Consider the following 22,267-nt stretch of genomic DNA (forward strand, 5'->3'; position numbering starts at 1 on the left):
GTGCAACCCTGCTCATAGCAATAAGAATATATGTTTTTCAATGTGTTTTTGACCAATAATAACAGCTGAATATGAATAAAATGCAAGTTAGATAAGTTTGGTCATATTGTGGAACTTTCCAGACAGTGTAATAAAATCTTCATGGAGATAAGCAGGGGGCGGACCCTCCAGCAAAAAAAGTGGAGTCTGCGGTTGGTTCATTAGCATAGAGCTGTGTTTGTGTGACTGGCTGGGTGAAAACACAGAGTCATAGACACAAATGAAATTGGATAAGGAACTTAACTGGACTGAACAGGGATTAACCAGGACCAGACAGGACCAAAACAAGTGTACATCAGGACTCAACTGGGCTAAAACTTAAACTCTACATTTAGTGTTGTCGGCATGATTCTGCAATCACAATCTGAACTGTTGCAATTATCAAAGCACAAAGGCTGCAATTATCTAGGTAATTGAGTGTCCTCCACGAAAAAATATCCTGTCTTTAAGGAGAAAAACTGTGAGACTTATACAAAAAATGTCATGAAATGCCTGAGAATGCTGTATTCATTAAGCAGCTCAGTTCACTATGAGCAGCATTTTGAAATGAGTTCTAAATCTTAAATCACAAATTGATCAAAATTGCAAGACTTGTCAGAAAAAAGTAGAAGTACTTACTTCAGAATTCATGTAGTTTTGTGCATCTATTCCAGAAAAAAATCATATTTTATTACAAAAATAATTTAAAATGTGTGGGAATCGTGCATTTATTCAGAATTCCATTTAAATGTGCTCATTTGAAATCGTAAATTCCAAATTAATCAAAACTGCATTGCATGTTGAAAAGAATAACAGCTAAATTTGTCCTTTTCTCTATCCAAAATCGTGAAGTCCCAGCCTAGCTCTCAGTGACCGTATTTCTGTGCATCTGTTCTGGAGAGCTGAGGGCTGATTATTCTGCTGTCGCTGACGGTAAATCAATACAGACCATCACCACTGCACACAGGGCTAACCCCCATCTCCACATAAACAACACAACACATGCATATCGGATGAATGATGCATGAGCGCGTTTTATAACTGCGTGGCTCTGTCCATACCAACAACCCCTCTCAATTACTACTGCACTCTCTCCCCCATACACACACAGACTGGCCTCTAGAGAGCGCTGGTGGGCACGGCTGATTGACCTCGCTTCACCAATCTGCCCAGCTCTCTGCCAGAAAATCAACCAATTAAAAGGAGCGGGCGACACTACGGGGAATAGCTGTGGAATTGTGGGTAAGGCCAGATGCGATGTGGAATTGAGAAGCAGCTGTGAGGCTTGACCTGACAAGACAGGCCAGTTGCGATTGCACTCCCTAGGTCTTCCACTGCTCTCCAAGGTGATGTACAGCCAATAACAGTACAGGATCGGTTTGTTATTCTGGTGTCAGATGTATAGGGATTGGGACTGGACATCACAAATCGAATGTTGTGAACATAATCTGTCATCTTTATTGCAAGCTGGTAGGAATTACATAGTGTGAACATTGGCCAATAGGATGTAAATAACAGACGTAGATCAACTCCTTCAGCTGCCAGACCATTACTGGTGATTCTATGTAACACATTGTTGTGATAAAATACATTTGACTAAGTAGTTTACACCTAAAGTCATTAGTGCTGCGAACATGTAAATAAAATGTTGGTAGTTGACATAAAATCAACTCTCTTTTACAATGAGAACAGTAAAACACAGAGCCCCATTTATATTTTTATAGACAGGGTTCCCACGGTCCTGGAAATTAAAAATGTCATTTTCCAGGACTAGAAAAGTCATGGAATTTCATTAATTCAATGAAAGTTTTAGAAAAGTCATGGAATTTTATTATCTCTTTCACGTAACTACAGCGTTCTGTTAAATTCTCATTAGGCTATTATGATTATTTCCAAACGTATGTGCCTTTTGTTTAAAAGAGACAATAATATGCATTTGGCAGTATTTTGAATGTTAAATAAACTATAATACCAAACCATAAGGTGAGTGAAAAGGGTTAACATTTCATATTTAGCCTTAAAAGTATGCTCAATTCTACACATGTAGGGTGCTGTAAAGTCATGGAAAATTAACTTTAGGTCATGAAAAAGTCATGGAAAAGCTCTGAAGTTTTCTCAGTGAAAAAGAGTGGGAACCCTGTACAGAGAAGTCCTACCCAGACATGGGGAGAACATGCAAGCTCCACACAGACTACCATTTGTTACTATTTTTAACAAATCAAGATAAACAGAAGTCTGAACTTAAGACATTATTTTTTTCATACATAATTCATTTCAGCTGGCTAAAAGGGTCCTTAGTCAGAGTAAAAATACTTTTCTTTTGAAAAAGCTGGTAAACCCTCATTCACCCAGGAGTCGCCGATGGTAGAAGATGTTTAAAAATCAAAAAGTCATCAGACAATGTTTTTGAAATTAAAATGTATAAGTTGCAGCAGTGCTGTGAAGTCTACCTCTCCTGAAAAAAGAGTATTGGATTTGTATTGGTGAATAAAGTATTATGCCATAAACATATAATTTCAGAATGAAGACTTGGAATATCATGATGACTACAATAACATCAATAAGCATTGCATGCATGGTAGCTCGGCTTAGATAATCTTTCTACAACATACAGTATAGCAAAACCTAGCAACTGCATCAGCCTGCTCAGAATGTTATACATTTTTGAACTCCCCAAAATACTTCAAACTATGACGGATGTACCTGACATACCAATGAACCCAACCCACAATGCTTGACCTAGTTCTTTCTAAGTGTGCCTGGCTGAACATTATACAGTCTAGTCCAATCCATCCACCACCCTTCATAGAATTACATTACACCTTATGTTCCGTGCGTACACGATTTATCCTCTCCTGTACCAACATCCATCATTTTTCAAAGTTCATTTCACATTGACTTGCTTATACTTACATGTGCTGGGAGAACTCGGGTGCTTCATCATTGACGTTAGCCATGCGGATCCTGACCGTGGTAGTTCCTGTCCGGGGCACGTCACCTTTATCGATGGCCATCACCACAAACTCGTACAGATGGTTGAGTCGCTCGTAGTCCAGGGGCCCGGCGGGGAAAATAGTCCCGTGGGGGGATATGGAAAAGTCTGGGCTCAAGGTGTAATACGTGAGTTCAGCGTTGGCTTCGGAGTCGCAGTCAGTGGCAGAGACTGGAGAAAGATACAAAGAAATAAATGCGATGTGAGTCAATGATGGGAATACTTTGAAAATGTATTTTAAATATAGTAAAATATAATAATGAATTTAGCAGAATATTCTGTTATATGGGCAAATTAGAGTACTGAAAGCTTATAAATTTAAGTGGAATTAAATAAACCTTTTTGGATACTGTAGACAATTGCAGCTTTCTAGTCAAAAATGCCAAAATCTAAGTTTGTGCTGCCTTCAGTGGCCTCTGCAATTTCCAGTAGGTGGTGAAATTACAGAAGACTGTCCTGTTTAGAGTTTGAAGTGTGGGCACTGCTGCCCCAGCAACCCAGCCCTGGATAAGCGGAAGAAAATGGATGGATGGAGTGTGGATACCTGTCAGACCAAGAACACAGTTCTGTATACTTCTAGACCCCACCCTTCGTCCTCTGTCATTCTCCCCTTTTGTCCACAAGTACAGTCCAGTTCTATTTGAAATGTGGTTGTTGGCGGAGTTTAGGTGTTTAGTTCCACTTTCACTTTTGCACTAAGCAGCATAATATTGCAGTGACAAAAGTAACATCACTTTTTATTTCACAGTTTGAAATTATAACTACACAGTACTGTGTGTTGTTTCACAGTACTATTTATGAGGGCTTTGCTACTAGAGAAGAAACTGCAAAAAACTTGACTGAGGTTGAAAAAACAGATATTTTCATTTTTAAACTTTTGTTTTACCATCGACTGATTACTAATAAAAAATGTAGTGGCACAGAATGGAGATATGATTTGAAAACATGGCTATACAAGGAGTAAATTGCAAGCCTATAAAGATTCCTTCAAACAAATGTCACTTAATCTGTATTTATTATGAACTCATATATGACAAACTGCATTTTGTATATGACAAACTGCATTTTGTCCCTTCTACTAAGGTACTATAAAGCAGAACACAGAATCCTTTTAACAAAGTCATTTTCTTATCTTTATCTTTCAGTCACACCATGCAAGGTAACCCAGTCATCACAGATCTGTATTGATGATGGAAAAGCTGAGTGAAGCTGAATGAAAGCTGAAGTTCAAGAGGTGTTATAGACAAGCTAGCTCTCAAAACTTCCTTTCCGATTCACAGTACCCTGACAGCAGCAACCTGCCCAAATTCAAAGCACAAAAGTCATGGGTGACATTTCAGTTAAAGGGTAAGAACTGGTTTGGCAGGATGTCTGTCAAGTTGTATCCGGAAAAGGTACTAGACCAATTCCACTTTGTTAAGTTGAAGAAGTGTGACTGGGCCTATTATACAGACTGAAGATTTTTATCATACCAAACCTGATGGGGTTACTTGGAGATATCACACACAGGCACGGGAAGGTCTTTTATATATATCTATTAAACCCAAAACCGTATTACTGTCTACATTTCTGTTAGTTTGGGACTTGACCAAAAACAAGTTAGAAGTGCAATGTGTAACTTTTCTAGTGGAGGTTCCATCAAATGCTTTTCTCCATGGAGATATTATTGCGCTGTCTGAAATGTTTCACAGTATGGAATCCGTGTATCATTCGTTCATTTGTTTTTCAATATAAAACAAAAAATAAGAAAATGAAAAAACAATTGTTTTCTACATTATTTGTCCCCAAAACCAAAATGAAAAACAAATAATGATTCGTTTTTTTCAGTTTTCAATTTTTGGTTTTTGGTTTGGTGCCGGACCTGGTTCAGTCCTGATTAGGTCCAGCATCACAGTTTAAGTCACGTAATCGGTAAACAAATTGTTATCAGTTTTTTCATTATTCATCAAAATCGAAAACTGAAAAAATGTATCGTTATCCATTTTTTCGTTTTGGCTTTTTTAGTTTTTTAATTTTCTTATTTTTGGTTTTATATTGAAAAATTAATGATACATGGATTTTATGGTATTATACCTCTAACTCTTCTATCTTGGAGACCAAAGTAGACCAAGTTACAGGTCAGATCTCTGGAGAGGCAACCCAGCTCACAGTCAGAATGCCTGTTTGAACTATAAAACAACCTGTAATTGAATAAATGTAACGTAGAGCTGTTTAATATGGCAGAGACATGACATATCCATAAAAAAAAGCAGGTCATGGACTCTCCACCTCCACTTGAAAAGATACACAATGCACCTTTAAGATACTTACCTAATCCCAGAGATATTTTGTTTTCTTCACTAGCGGGTGCACTTCGTCATCTGAAGAAATAAGTTCAATACCTCCACTACTTATGCCCATTTTACCATTCCATCGAAAACACTTTCTGACAAAACTGATTTGAACTTGCTGTCAATATCGCAAGGTCCCGAGTTGCAGGATAATAGATTGTAGATAGCTGAATAAGATAATGAACTTAGCCTTGTCAGCAGAAAGAAGGTCTGACCAGCTTCTCCAGCCTCTATATGACACAGTACAATGCAATACAGCACCATTTTACATATTCACCTCTGGAATCACAAGGGGAATTACTTATTTCAAGAGTATGAACTGAAAAACGATGGTCATTTTTAACTTCTACATTCCTGTTCCCACATCACACATCGGGAATCCATTGGCGCAGGGGCAGGCTAGAGCGTAAATTGATTGCCTTGCTAAAAATCGAGGCGAACTCCAGGGACTTGAATAAGCATATTTTCTGCTAACAAGAATATTTCAACATCAAACTCTCAGTTCTCCGAGCCACCTGACTGTGAAGTGGCCGCACTGAAACAAACAGGCAAATGTATAAATATGGATTGATGAAAGTGTATGAGCTCTCAAATGATTGCTAAATGCGTTGTTTCATTAGAGGAGTAGAAAGTTTGCTCGAATCCATCAATTTGCAACTGGTCTGGGTCGCTAATTCAAAACTATTAAAAAATACAGGCAAATCAATCACTATTAAAATGTGATGAGTTCAGTTTTTTTTCTTTTTTTTTTTTTTTCTGGACTGCACTAGAGCAAATGAACTCATATAAATGCAGTGTATGGCTTCATTAAATAACAGAGGATTACAAAGTGGTTACTGCTGACAAACATTGATTTCATAGTTAAATTAGTCAATAAGGTCACTTTGGGCTAAAATGTAATTACAGACTAACTCAATTCAATGTCCCCAGATGACATTGAGTAAATATGCAGGGTTACGACATTATATTCACTGTACTGTGGTGGGAATTTGAAACCTAATCTAAAAATGAATTATGTTAAATTTCCATGATAGTTATTTGATCCACACATTCACAGTCTAAGGTCTTATGTAAAATTGCATAGTTTTGGGTGTAACGTTCAAGATGTCAAAAACTGTTTTTCACATATTAATTCAAATACAACCTGAGAGGTCAATTGAATTTAAAAAAAACATTTCTCCTGAACCACTCTCAAAAGCATGTGTGTTACCAGACATGGAGTAGACTTAATGGAACAGCTTAGATGACCATATTGAAGCTTGTACTAAATTGGCGTACTTTAAAAAACAATATAAATATCTAATATTATAGAAATATCGAGAAGACCAGATACATTGTCCAATCCATGACTGTTAACTAAACACAAGCTTTTCTTTAACTTTACCTTTTATCTTGATACAATCATGAACGATTTTTTTGTGTGATCATAAACTATAAACATTTGTGCCATTATTATCATTACTATATACGACAAAAAATGATAATAATAATCCATAATCCTTACTTTTTTCATCCTTATTACTGTTTATTTGTAGGTATGTGTACATGTAAAACAATTGGGGTAGGACACTAGGACTTTTTAAAATTTCATCCTACTCCTTTTGAGCACGAGGTCCCAAATATGTACATGTACATATCCTTGGTTTTTGTTACTGTTGTTGATTTTGTTGTACCTTGCTCAAACAAATTAAATGAATGAATGAAAAAATATGTATTTTTATAAATGTGTAAAGTGAAAACACAGATCACAGCTATCAAATATTATCTGCAAACTTGTAGCGTCTTGCTTAAGGGCACAAGAGCAGCATGTGGGCACAAACAATGTCATACAGTCCACATTCATCATAACTGTTAAAGGTGCACTATGTCCTCCAGAACACCCCTTTATCATGGAGATGTTATTGTTATGCCTGGAATGTTCCACACGTTGGCTAATAACTTTGCAATCTCCATGGAAACGAGGTGGTGAAACCAGCAAACCAATTATTTTTGGCAATAAAAACTCAAATAAATTAGGTAGTAAGAAGATCCGCAGGTTCTACACTGTGCACTGCGCTCTTGATTGGTGGCCCCAACGGCATTACAGGATGGGTCAAATGTAGAGGACGATTTTTATTGGTACATTAAAATTATCATCATTATTATAACTATTATTAATCTGCATAAATAAATTCAACATCAAAGCTACATACATATAAACCATAACCACTATAGAGCCGCATCAGCCCATTTGAGATTATAATGTGTTTAATGTAGCTTTGACACATTTGTTTATGCTTTACAGAAATGAAACTTAAAACCTCATGGCTAATTTGCATAAACTATAAGCACTAAAAGACCCAGCTCTTTCCTTTTGTGCTGATGCGGTTTAGCTTCTGTCGGACTAAGGACAGGACTCAGTGGAATATGTGTGTTATTTCTGTGACAGAGGAGTGTTGATGGTGCTTATGGTGAGTCTGTTCTGCGTGTATGTCGCGCTGGAGATGGTTTATGTTTTCAGAGATCATACGTGTGCAGGTCATACGAGTGCACATTGTACATTTGCAGATTTAGCGCAGCTCTTTATTTAACAGTCATCTCACTCACTTTATACATGTTGCTCACTTTATTTATTTTGACTACTGTTGTGATGAAAAGACTGAAAAGTGTTTGTCTTCTGGACTCATGCGCACTCAACTTTATGTTGCAGTAACTGGGATACTGTGTATACCTTCACCATGATGAAACCAGGATACTCAAAAAACCTGATCATACCAGTGATACTGTTGTGCAAGTAAACGCACTCATTGAGCGGTACAGTGATCTCCAAGGAGGTGCCAGAGTCGAAATGTGGGACTGTGAGGCCGCAACTCCAGTGTTTGCACCATCACACACAGCTTCATCTCTTTACGCTATGCACAGCAATCTACATCTGCTTTGTCCATTAAAAATGAATGTGATTGATGAAATTCTTAATGATCAATTATCGATTAGTCGACTATTCATGCCCAATCCCTAGTGCCTACCCTTATACACCAACGTACACAGACATTGAGGTGAGATAGGTTAAATGTCTTGCCCAAGGACACCACAATATCATTCATGGAGTCACATCGCCCCAATGACTAATAGCTTTTACTTACTTGCCATTGCATCTTGTGGTGTATATACTCAGAACACTAATGCTACCAGAATAGGTTTTACCTTTGGACTGTATTGACTAAAATTCTTTGTAATGAGAAAGCTACTACATGTGTGGTCAACCTGAAGACCCCATACTCTTTGTGAAACGTGCAACTGGCCTTTGCGATGATAAATAACCTCTCACCCACTGACACTGGGAAGAAATGAACTACAGCTGCAGCGCCTGGCCTGAACCTGCTCCAACCTGAGTCTCCAGCCAAACCCATGTCACATATGAGTCAATATTTAATTTACTAAGTACAGATTTGTGCTCTGTTTGACCATTCACTACGTCCTCATGTAATCTTGCATCAGCACTGTTGTGTTGGCTCCCGGCTTGGTCGATCTCAGCTTGAATCGGTCTCTATGTTTTCTGGAATGACATTTAATGGAGAAGAAGATGGAATCCGTTGGTAAGTTGGACGCCAATTGAAAGTGCGATAATTGGCTTGCACAGACTTTGAGCTATTTTCAAAGTTGCTTAGCGTAATGTTTTTGTACACTGACTTTATTGAACTGATTATGACATTATTAACACAAGATTTAGCAAACCCAAGATTGGATCCCAGTTTGTTCCTGCTCATTAGACATCACTGTAAAAGAGTTAAATTAGCTGGCAAAAATAAGTTTACTTTAGGAAGATTTGGCTGGTGAAGAAGAGTTATGTGTGCATAGATCGATAAGGCATTATGAGATTCTGACCACCATGCAGGCTTTATGTAATAAATTGTGGTAAGCTGTGGATTCGGAAATCTTTCCATTAGAAGTTGGACAGATTTTTTCAATATTTCATAACTTGTCTACTGAAAAGAGAAGCATGGAAGAATTATGAGAATAGACTCTTCCAGTGTTTGTCAAAGATGCACTACATAAGTTTTTGGTTGGGGTTCTATTGTCTTCTTGTTTTTATGGATATGTCATAGCTCTGCCTGACATGTTCCACAGTGCTACATTAAACATATTTAGCTCACATTTACTCAATTGCAGGTGGTTTTATAGCTCAAAAATACCGAGAAAAACAGACATTCTAACTGTGAACAGGGTTGCCTATTTACAGATCTGAAATGTAACTTGGTCTGGTTCATTCTCCATGAAAATAGAAATAGTAATACCATAGAAAGAGTAATACTAATACCATACTGTGAAACATTCCAGACAAAGCAATAACATCTCCATGGAGAAAAGAATTTCATGGACCCTCCACCAGAAAAGTTACAAAATGCACCTTTAAGAAAAACCCTACATTCTAAAGTCTGGTCGAGTTTCATAAAAAGCATTTAAAGTTGCGAATTAGCTTTAGCCTCCTAACATTGTAAGCTATGACAAATGTGGGCTTTTCCCGTCCCCTTAAACATTACAACTTGTAGCACTGTTTTGTATGTTGACATAGCGCCAAAATAATGCTAACAAGACCGGATCTTACATCTTCATCTGCTGTTTAAATTGTGTGGACTAAAAAGAAAATCTGTCTAACATCATGCTCACATTAGCAAAGCTGCTTTCTGCAATGTGAAGGACAGCGATCAAGTTAGAAACAAGACAGGAGTCGATTGTAAATGTGTATTCTTTTGATGTCAAGTTTGAAGTAGTTTAACATCATGCTAACATTTTTAACATAGTCATAGTAAATTAGACTAATTAGACTACAGGGATCAAGATACAATGTTCAAACCATGGCAAAACATAACAAGTTAAAGATTTCTATTTTTCACAAAATTGACTCTTGTGAGTTTTAAGCGATGCTATAATGCTGTTACCTTGTCAAAACATACCTGAAGTTGCTCTGTTTCGAGTACCGTATTTTCTTGTAGGATTTCGACAGAGCTGGAGCCTAATTACAGGTTAAAAACTAGATTTAGCTAGAGTTGGCCAAGTTGCTCTGAAGAGACACCGTGGATGAAGAATTCAATGGATTTAGTGATTTGGAGTGAGATTGCGAGTTGCCTTTCAAGATGAAATGTTGGTTCTTTGTCTCTGATTTTATAAAATAAATTTCCCCCAAAAAATCTGACTTATTGTCCAGTGCGACTTATATATGTTTTTTCTTCCTCATTATGCATTTTTTGGCTGGTACGACTTATAGTCCAGAGTGACTTGTAGTCCGGAAAATATAGTAATCCTTTATCATTAGTTTGTCTATATTTCCAAAGCTCAAAAAGGCTCTGTTCCACCTTGTGATGTCATGAAGTTGTAGTTGTCAAGTTAGCAATTACCTTATGCCTTTCATTTAGTAAAGAATGAAACTTCCAGAGCTAAAAATCATCCAAATGATTCTCGTGAAGGTGAATGGAGTTTAACACAGTGGAGCACTTCCTGTGTTACCACGTGACATGTAGCTTTCTGAAGGTGGAACCGAGTGTTTATTTTTTGAGAGAAGAACTCAGCCTAAATTTTCAACGTTTGTGTCTTAAAAATGTGAAAGACACAAAACACAACTCCAGGTACAGTATGTTTGTGATGAGAAAACACCATTATAACACAGATCAAAAAATAGTGTAATGTGGGCCCTTTAAGCAAAACTATAGCAACAAGTCATTAAACTTTCATAGCCAACACCAGAAGTCTGTGTATTCTTTTGAAGTGAAGTTTGAAGTTGCTAACAACGGCCATGATGATTATTATTTTTTTGAAGGCGTGCACTGAGCTAACCCTGGAGGAGCTAGCACAGCGGGGTGAGCCTCCTCTCGTCCTCGTACACCTGTGGAGGGCGACCCGCTGTGTCTCCTACTGTCTCACGCACTCATTTACTGCTCGATCTGTCACCGCCACCGCTAACACATGTCAGATAGAGCACACATATGGTAAGGTAAAGATGGCAGCGACTTATGTTATGGTATGTGCTCTGTGTAATACCTCAGTTATAATAGACTTCTGTGCTTTGCTATTAAAGTTTTTTCATTTAAGGTTTTTGACCTTTTACGCAAAGTAAAAAATAATTGAGGTTAGCCACTGTAAGGTTAAGCAGCATTTCAAGCAAGATATACCATTCTGATGTTTTTTTAAAAGAAAATCTTGTACTTGTTAACAACTTGCATTATGGACAGATTGGTAAATCGTCCCATTTTTATATAGTGCTTGTCCACCTTCAAGGCACTCAAAGCAATTTAGCAATTTACCTCAAGGAACACACATCGATACACCAATCCACACAGACACTGGGAACGAGGTGGGTTAAGTCTCTTGTAACACAACCTCTGTAAGAGCAGGAATCACACTGCCAATCTGACCAGATCTGACAGCTCTACCAATGATGTTTGTGTTGAGAGCAGGATTCAAATCACTGATCTTCAGATCAAAGGACGAACAGTCTACTAACTGAGCTATTGTCGCTACAGAGTCCTAGCATGTGACAGTATGTGCTTTTGTTGCACACCAAACATTCTTTTCGAACCAGAAGCTCTTAGTTTGGTTTGTTTTCGTTGGTGTGAAAGTCGCACTTGGATCCGCACCAAATCAAGCGGACCGAGACCTCACAAAAGAGGTGGTCTCGGTCTGCTTGACTCCTCACCAAATGCCAAACTCAGGTGCAGGCTCTCTGATGAGAATGTGAACTTGAGTCCAAAACGTGGGCCCCTGTGCCCCGGTTAAGGGGTGGAATGGAGGCCAGGGTTGTGTTCGGATGCCTGCCCTGCGGCTCGCAGTCCATAGGATTGTGGGTCCGATATCCCCTTGCATGGGGGGCCGGAGGCCGGTTTCTGCTTGGGGGGGACTGGACAGCACCATCCGTAGCCCATGGAGGGGCTCGATGGGAAGGCCACTGGGCCACACGGTGCTCTTGGCCTCACTTCCGAGAGGACTAGCGTGTGGGAGAGCCTCAATGTCTCCAAGCTACATGCAGTTGGACCCACTGTGTGCAGGAGCCTTGGATATATGTCAGTCGGACCAATTTCGGTTGGTTTGCACATGTGAACTGGAGTTTGTATGATACATAATAACAATTTTATTACCTGATGCGGACCAAATAACAAAACTAGCAGTGTGATGTGATGGTTGTTTTTGATGAAAAACTTGTTTCTTGGGATAATTTGGGACACATATCATTACTTTATAAAAAAAAAATTTAAGACACAGACTTAATGCATTTCGGGCTAAAATAGCAAATGAACTGCAACAATTTCTTCAAAACACTACAGTAGGTGGGCATTGCAGAGGTGTCTTTTTTTATTTAATTTAATTTTGACATTGATTCTTGACATTGATTTGACTTCAGTCCTCAGGTGAACGAGCGTGTCATATTCTCAAATCAATACTCATCCCTGTGCGCCCTATTTAATGTTCCACTGTGTAGAATTAATTGTTCATAAAGTCTGAAGAGACAAAGTACAGTCCCTGACAAAAGTCTTGTCACTTATCCATTTTGTAGAAACAAAAGCTTATAACTTGACTTAAAATTAATCGATTGGTTTTAGAAATGTCTCATATGAAAGCTAAAACCCTCCCAAATTATGCTCAATAAACTAAAATAAATTTGCTTCACTGAAAAAAGATTGATCATTTAATGAACACAGAAAGGTCAGATTTTGGCAAAACAAAAGTTTTGTCGCCTACAGAAAATTTAACAAATAATTTACTTATTAAATACAAAAATATGTTGCATAACGTCAGTGAATGAAAGTAGTGGTGCTGTGAGATCCATATTTAATATCTTGTATGGCTTCCATGAGCTTCAAGGACTACATCCATGCGGTTCAACAATGATGCATACAATTTGTTGATGAAGTCATCAGGAATAGCAAAGAAAGCGTCTTACATGCCTCCCAGAGTTCATCAAGATTCTTTGGTTTTGCCTTCCATGCTTCCTCTTTCATTCTACCCCAGACATGCTCAATGATGTTCATGTCTGGTGACTGGGCTCTCCAGTCCTGGAGCACCTTGACCTTCTTCACCTTGAGAAACTTTGATGTCGAGATAGAATTATGCAATGGAGCACCATCCTGCAGCAAAATTTGACCCCTTTTATGGTTGGGAATGTAAGAGGTAGCTAATATGTCTTGATATTTTAGGTTATTGATATTGCCTTCCACCCTGCAAATGTCTCGCACAGCCCCATATTGGATGGAACCCCAGACCATGATTTTTCCGCCACCAAACTTAACTGTTTTCTAGGTGAATCCTGGATACATGCGGCTCCAGTAGGTCTCCTGCAATATTTGCGGTGGCTGTGATGTAATTCAACTGAGGATTCATCTGAGAAATCCACCTTCTGCCACTTTTCCAGTGTCCATCCTTTTAGCAGGCTGTGGGCCTTGGCAAATGCCACACAGTTTTTTAATTGCCTTTTGTTTAGTGCTGGTTTCTGTGCACTGATTCGACCATGGAGGCCATTTCGAGACAGAATTCTACAAACTGTTGTGGTTGACACAGGGACTTGAGGTGACCAGGCCTGGTGGAGTCTGCTGCAGTGGAAAAGGGGCTGGCCTTGGATTTTCGAATCAACAAACGGTCCTCCCGAGCAGTTGTCTTGTGGGGTCTGCCGGACCTGGGCTTGTCAAAAAACATCTCCAGTCATTTCAGATCTTTTTCTTATTCTTTGTACTTGACGCTGAGACACATTGAAGGTGTCACCACCTCAGCAGTGGATCTGGTCTTCAGCCTCTTGATAATTAACGCTTTGGTCTCAGGGTGGATCTTAGGCATGTTGTCAGAGGTCAAGTTGCAGTTGATGTGAAGGTCTGGTGTGCTGGGGTTCTTTTTATACACACCCACTAACTGACTGATCAGTAACTGACCACAGGTGAGGCTGTAATCTAGGATTGGGTGCATCATATGACAAGGCGACAAGACTTTTGTCTTGCCAAAATCTGACCTTTCTGTGTTCATTAAATGATCAATCTTTTTTTCAGTGAAGCAAATTTTTTTTAGTATATTGAGCATAATTTGGGAGGGTTTTAGCTTCATATGAGACATTTCTAAAACCAGTCGTTTAATTTAAAGTCAAGTTATAAGCTTTTGTTTCTACAAAATGGATAAGCGACAAGACTTTTGTCAGGGACTGTACTTGTTAGCAAGAACCCCGCATATTCAAATAAGTTATCACTTATTCAGTGCAGTATGTCACAGGTGCAAACAGGTGTGCTACTAATTTCAAGAACTCATCCTCCTGCAGATTGAGCAACTATTTTGAAATCTAACAATTTTTTAAGCTGATTGCAAATTTAACATAGGAAATGGTGTCAAAGTGTTAAAGGAGGCTGATATTTGAGAAGGCTGAACTTGTTAGATGAATATTTTGAGTTGTGCTAGTTTCCCGGTGTTAATGTATCTTGACAGATGTGTGTGGTAAAGACAGATTCAAAACAGTTGTTTTAGGCCTGTTTTGGATACGCCTTTGGCATATTTGGAACCTTTTACAGTGCATATTAATGCTGTAGATCCGAACATCAAATTCGCTTGTGAAGATGCCGAGGAGAACACATTGGCTTTCTTAAATTGGTGACTCCAGGTGGAGGTCTTCAGGAAGCCCCCCACAAACTGACCAGTACCTGCTTTTTGATTCACACCACCCACTGCAGCACAAACTTGAAGTTATTCGGACATTACGACAGAGGGCCCAAGTGGTTCCTACAAGCACAGAGGGAAAGGAGAAAGAAGAACCACATGTGCAGAAAGCCATCTCTGTTTGTGAATATCTGAAATGGGCTTTCAATGAAACAAAGAGAGTTCAAAAACAAGACAACAGAGAATCAGAACCTAGGAGACAGGGTGTAACTATTCCTTATGTGGCTGGTGTTTTGGAAAAACTACAGGAGATTTTCAGACAACATGAAATCCCAGTCTATTTCAAACCTACAAACACTTTAAGACAGAAACTGGACGAAAAAGGAATGAAAAATCGACAAACAAAGTAATGTGGTCTACTCCGTTCAGTGTAGCCAAGAGGATGTACCAACACAGACGAGAGAGCAATAGTGGACCTCAGTCTGCTGTGCATCTCAACCTAAAAGCCACGGGCCACTCCTTTGAGGATAGTGAGGTACAGATCTTAGCCAGAGAAAATAATTGGTTTGAGAGGGGATTTAAATGGGCTATTTTTGTTAGGAAGGACAATCCTTCCAATCCTTCCTTGAACAGAAATGGAGCCCTCAGACATTTGTCTCTCATTTACAACTCCATTCTCAAACCTAAATAAAAACAAGCAAATAAAAAAATAGGAATAGCCAGGTCAGGTCCAGAGGTGTAAAAGCATCCACCATGGGCCTGAATGGTTATGCTAATATGACCCCACACTCAATGCAGTTCAATAGGCCTAGCTAAACAGAAAGTAGTTTCAGAGTAGTTAGCTCCTCCCTGCAGGCAATGTCCACCAGCATCTGACCAAAACTGAAGAAGTAGCTTGGATGAGCTGTGAAACGTGTATTCGACCAAAATAAACTTTTGTCCAGTTGACAAATTGAATCCCTCCTTTTGCTATCCATCTAGCATTTATTAATTACAGGTGCCCCTATTGCTCAAAAATACAATAATTCCTCCACAGATCTGAATTGTAATGTAGCACAGTGGTTGTCTCCCTTGTAATAGGTAGGTTTAATCTATACTGTGGAACACTGTAGACACAGGAATAACATTTCCATGGAGACAAACAGGTGGCAGACCCTCCACTAAAAATGTTACACAGTGCACTTTTAAGAAAAAAATATAACAACAACAAGTCTAAGTGAAACGAAGCACAAAAGTATTGTAACTGAGGGCTTACACAGATAACATAACGTATCTCATTAGTACCTTAACATGTCAACGACAACGATTCTCTCCCTGCCATCTTTACCTTACTGTATTCGTGCTCTGCCTGACATGTGTTAGCAGTGACAGTGACAGATCGAGCGGTAAATGAGTGCGTGAGACAGTAGGAGACACAGCGGGTCGCCCTCCACAGGTGCACGTGGACGAGAGGAGGCTCACCCCGCTGTGCTAGCTCCTCCAGGGTTCGCTCAGTGCACGCCTTCATCATGGACATTGTTAGCAACTTCAAACTCTACATCAAAAGAATACACATTTACAGTAGACTTCTGGGCTTCGCTATGCAAGTTTAATGACTTGTTGCTATATGTTATGCTTTTGTCTCTTGGGATTATTTGGAACACATGTCATTACTTTACTTTTTAAAATAATTTCTGTAAGACCCAGACCTAATGGATTTCAGACTAAAATAGCAATAACATTTCTTCAAAACTTTACAGTAGGTAGGCAATGTAAAGATGTTATATTTTTATTTCATTTTGGCCAACATTGATTCTTCCAGTGTCTTATTCATACAGTATGACAGATTTAACACAGTGAGGCTACATGGTGCTTCTAAACCCATTCAGTGCTTTTGAGTCCAGTGGCGGCACCATCCGTCAGGTAAATAAGAGAACCGAAGAGTTGAAGCTTTTACTAGAGAAATGTCGCTGTCAGTATGAATACAGCACTACACTTTCACACCGCGGAGTATTCATCTGCTCAAGTGTGCAAACTTTCAGTCAAAACTGCATCTCTTTAATGTACCATAACTCAGTTTAGATTTTGTTACTACAGCAAAACATGTCATTTATTTTTTATGTAACCTTCTTGCTTCTACCAACCCTGCAAGTCTGGCTATTTATGTTAGGGAATGTGAGATTTTTGTGTAACACTGAATAGTTACATTGATCTGTTAAAGGTGCCCTATGTAACATTTTGATTGGGGGTCCGTCACCTGCTTGTTTTTATATGATATGTCATTGATTTGCCTGGAATGTTCCACAATATGACATCAAACAGGTCTACTTTACATTTATTCAATTACAGGTGTTTCTGACTGTGAGTGGGCTTGCCTCTCCACAGATCTGACCTACAACTTGGTTTGTTTTGGTCTTATATGAAGATATTAAAATTATAATTCCAAATAAATGCTTAGTGATACAACCTGGTACAATGCATCTCTCCTGTTAAGCTTAATGTAAAAAAATGTGCACTGTCCCTGTCTCATTAAATAAATAAATAAATGAATAAATAAATAAACAAATTAATTAATTAGATAGTTTGGAATTAAAATATTCTTCTTCAATTTTACTTGGAAATAATAATTCTGAATTGAGGTTTACATGGAAAACACATTAAATCGCCTTTATTTTATTCCGCTCAATGTGTTGGATTGGACAGGGACACAAACGTATTTATGTCGACCGGAAGAAAACACACACTTCAGCTGCTATTGGCTTTTTTTGTCATCTCGATTTGTCGTTACGCCATGGAAGGGAAGAAGAAGACGACAAACTGAGCTAATGGCTGCTCTACCTCAGCCCGCTCCCGCATCCTGCTCGCAGATCCAAAGAGCAGTGGATGAAACTCCGGAGCAAGGACTGTTGGAGTCAAAAATTGTAATAAACCACCCACTTACTTGGAATTAAGTTTAATCCCAAATAATCATTTTCTGGAATTAAGTGTTTCAGTGGAATTAGGTGTTTCAATGGTCTTTTAAAGCAGAATTCATTTTCATTGAGAATTCAATAATTTTTATTCTGAATTAAAGCTCTCATGTAAACATGGCAATAACACCTACATGAAGAAATGCATTTGACAGCCCCTCCACCAGAAAAGTTACACAGTTACAGTGACAGTAGACCAGTTATAAAGAACGGCTTTTATATTGAGTATATGAGTTAACTGGATAGCTTAAATTCTCTTTTCCTCTGATTAGTTGTTTTGACGGTGAAAAAGGTTTGGCCTTGAGACAGACTTGCACTTTAACTTCTTCAACCAAGGTTAAAAAAAAAAAAAAAAAAAAAAAGATTTGAAGGTAAAAAGTCAAGCATGCATTTTTTCCCCCCAAAGTTTTTCAACCTTTTGGGTTAAGGCATTTTTGGGTGAAAAGATTCTGCAAATATTGTCCATGTCACTATGTCTGGTAACTTTAACTATATATTCTGATCTATGTTATAATGTTCTCAACTGTGTTTTTAAGCACCAGTTGCCTTCACTAGAATCATTTCAATTATTTCAGCCCTGGAATTGACAATTTTCTACTGAACAAAAAGTAAAAGGTAACTGTTAACATGAAAACTACTGCTTCATGACATCACAAGGAGGAATAAAGCATTTCAAACTTTGAGATGTGGACAGACTAATAACGCAGGATTACTCAAATGTGTGAATGAAACAAAACACAACTCTGGGCATGTTTTTGATGATGTAAAATCATTTTAACATAGCATAAAGCTCTCGAGAGTCAATTTCGTGTAATATAAGACCTTTAAATTTGTCAGTGGTGATTGTTTTGCTTACTTTTTGGATCAGAAGTTAGCCCCTGGAGACGTAAAATGTCCAAATATCCAATTAAATTCACGTTTGAATCTGTTTGACTTTCTTTTCCTTTTTTTTTTTCAATGCACAACTTGCAATACCTCAGTGCACACTAGAGTTCCCTTGTAAACAATTTGAAAAACACTGAATTTCTCAATGGAATTTACTCTGTAGATAGACCATGCATAAGAACTCTGATACTACAACAACAACGCAAGCCTAGATGACACTTTTTATGACTTCAATCCTCAGCATGATCGTGTGAATGGGCTATTCCTACTCTCAAATCAACACTGTTCCCTGTGCGCCCTTTTTAGTGTCGCACTGCTGAGTTAATTGTTCATAAAATCTGAAGAGACAAAGTACTTGTTAGCAGGAACCTCACTTGTTTAAATCTGAAGTGATAATGCGGTATGTCAGCTTCATACCACATTATCTTCATACAGCTTCAAAAACTCATCCTCCTACAAATTAAGCAACTATTTTGAAATCTGACAGAGTTTTGAAGTTGATTGCTAATTTCAAATAGGAAACAGTGTTAAAGCGCTAAAGAGGCTGATATTTAAGAAGGCTGAACTTGTTAGACGAGTATTTTGAGTTGTGTTAGTTTCCCAGTGTTAATGTATCTTGACAGATGTGTGTGGTAAAGGCAGATTCAAAACAGTTGTGATTACCATTTCCTCACATTCGAGATCTAAGCCAAGAGTGTGAAGCAGTCAAATGATGTTGATTTCACAGGTACAGAGAGCCTAAACCTGGCCAAGACTCACATACCGGAGCCTCACTCAGTCTTCCCTTTTCATTTACCCAATCAAAATCTATTTATGGTTCAAAAGGCAGTAGTGGAAGAAGTACTCAATTTTGTTACTTATAGCGACCATATTACGCTGTTTTCTGATCTATATTATAATGTTGTTTCCTCATCACAAACATACCTGGAGTTGTGTTTTCATTCATTTCATTCACACAAATCCTGCGTACTAAGGCCACATCCACACTAGTACATATTCAAGTTGTTTTCGTTGTGGATGCAGTGTTCATCCACACTAATCTGATGGAAAACGGCTCCAGAGATCAGGAATGATCTGGTGCTGCCAACTCCCACAAATTCATCTGAGTACGGATCTGATCCAGCACTGAGTGGACGCCTGAAAACGTTGATATGCTGACGTAGGAGCTCTAGTTGTGTCCTTATTGGACCACGTCACTGTGATTTGCGCCTTCCTGATTCACTGGTGTTACATGCAAGCATTTGTTTTGTTTTTGTACTGCTCTCTCCTCTGCCCTGTGTGTTCAGGTGCTGTGGGTGGGACCTGAGCTGGAGCTGATTGGCTGCTAGCCCAGGTTTGTTTGGTTGGGGGGATTGGTTAGGTAAGTTTGGGGATCCCTGTACACTTCATCACGTAGATTTTTGTTGTTAGACACATTAGTTATCAGTTGTTGCCACCCTTGTTGTTTTGAGTTTTCCAAATTCTCTTTTTTAGACCAGGTAGGCTAGGCTTTTGATTTCTTTCCTTTTTGTAGCCTAGTTTTCAGTTAGGGCCTGTTTTGTTATACCTTTTTGTTTGTTGATTTGGCACAACTGGCCCACGCCTCCTCCCATCAACCTTTTGTTTATTCTTTGTGCACTTTGGTGAATGTTTGGCTGCAAAATAAAAAGTTTGCCAAACCGACTTTGCCTCAAGGGTTGTTTTATACACGTTGTGTCCCTTGTTGGTTATAGGGGACATAACAACTGGGTTTGTGACATTGGCCATGTGACGCTATTGCAGAAAACAGTTTAAACAAACCAGAGACAAACGTGAAACAGCGTAGCTAGACTCGCCATTAGCAGAACATCCCTCTGTCACAGAACACTCATATTCCACTGAGTTGTCATTTAGTCCGACAAAATCTGAACCGGCTCAGAGCACAAGGAGCGAGCTGTTTTCTGAGTGCTCAGTTTATGCAAATTAGCCATGTGGTTTTAAGTTTAATTTCTGTAAAACATAAATAAATATGCTCAAAGCTGTGTGGATAGGGAAGGCTTGTGGACACAGAAACAACGTGTCTGGACTCAAATCGTTTCTGATATGGTGATACAGTGATACGGTGATTCGTTTCAGTGTAAACGTAGCTTTAGAGTTCTTCTCTCAAACAGAAAACACTCTGTTCCACCTTGTGATGTCATGTGGTAATACAGGAAGTCCTCCACTGTGTTCATACACCTTCATAGAATGATTTGGATAATTTCAGCCCTTGAAGTTGCAAATCCCAAAACTTAAGGTAAAAGGTAGCTGTTAACTTGAAAACAAGGTAGAACAGAGCATTTTGAGCTTTGGAGGTATAGGCAGGCTAATAATGCAGAATTACTCAAACATGTGTGAATAAAACCAAACTCAACTCGAGATATGTTTTGAATGAGGTAACAACATTCTAACCTGACGAAAAGCTCACGAGTCAATTTCATCTAATACTGGGCCTTTAAGTAAAAGTACAAAGCTACTTAAGTAAAAGTATTAAAGTGGCAATTCAAGGTGTTAGAAGTATCCTCCTAGGCTTCTCAGCAGATCTCACACAATACTAAAAAACACTTTTACTCTTCAGTCTTTTTCAAAAATGTAGTGGAGTAGAATGTGCATACCTGCTCGCGGGTGTAGTCAACTAATTTTAAAAAGTAACCACTTTAAAATCTACTAAAGTGAAGTACAAATACCTAAAATGTACACATAAGTACAGTGCTTAATAATACATAATGATCCATGGGTATCATAGATTATAATTATATAGCAGACGGCAAGCACAATATGTCTTCTATAACTTTATACCAACCCACAAAGCTAGTTGTAATAAGATAAAAAATAATATTAGCAAACAAACAAGATGAGTGGGCTGGAGCTATTGGTAGTGGTATGATGGAAAAATAGTTTACTCTCCTGCCTCACAACAAGAAAGTCTTGGATTAGATTCCCAAACCAGCTTGTGTGGACGTTACAATTTTGTATCTTATTATTGTGCATGAAATATGTTTAACACTGTTAGATACTGCACAGTTTTTCTTGGAGAATTTCTGTGTGGGGTTTGCATATTCTCTTGCATGTGTAAGTGCTGAACTATTTAGCTTTCCCCCCATAATACACAACATGTTTTGTATTTTGTGTTGTGCAGGCGTTCACGTGTCTCTCCCATGCAGGCCTGGTAGCTGAGTGGGTTCTGAGTAAGTGCAGTTGGAGATCTCACCTTGTAACAGAGATGTTGCCGTGGTGACTGTCTCGGGAACTCCATCTTTGCTGTAAATGGACTGAAGGAACTCTGGCACACAGTCGTTCTCATCCACTATCACCACACGAACCTGAAGGACACAGCAACAGGAGCACAGTCAGGAGGAGGAGTGAGAGAAAACATGAAAACAGTACAGTATAGTTCAGAAAGTTGTTGAATTCATAATAGTATTTTTCAGTGGGTACTGTATGAAAGAAATAAACATCCATACAGTAACTTTTTTGCAATACAATTAATAAAATAA

At 38.6% G+C, this 22,267-nt stretch overlaps 1 protein-coding gene across 1 annotated transcript in view; it reads right to left on the reverse strand.

Annotated features, from left to right (window-relative positions):
* The window catches only part of si:ch211-186j3.6 (neural-cadherin), a 545,061-nt gene that overhangs the window by 312,489 nt on the left and 210,305 nt on the right, over nt 1–22,267 (reverse strand). The window contains 2 exon segments of the mRNA XM_055154596.1: nt 2,932–3,181; nt 21,982–22,093. Coding sequence (XP_055010571.1) covers nt 2,932–3,181; nt 21,982–22,093 — 362 coding nt within the window.

Source organism: Boleophthalmus pectinirostris, unplaced genomic scaffold, assembly GCF_026225935.1.
Source record: "Boleophthalmus pectinirostris isolate CB_2022bp ecotype Guang Dong unplaced genomic scaffold, ASM2622593v1 HiC_scaffold_19, whole genome shotgun sequence".
Taxonomy (NCBI): Eukaryota; Metazoa; Chordata; class Actinopteri; order Gobiiformes; family Gobiidae; genus Boleophthalmus; species Boleophthalmus pectinirostris.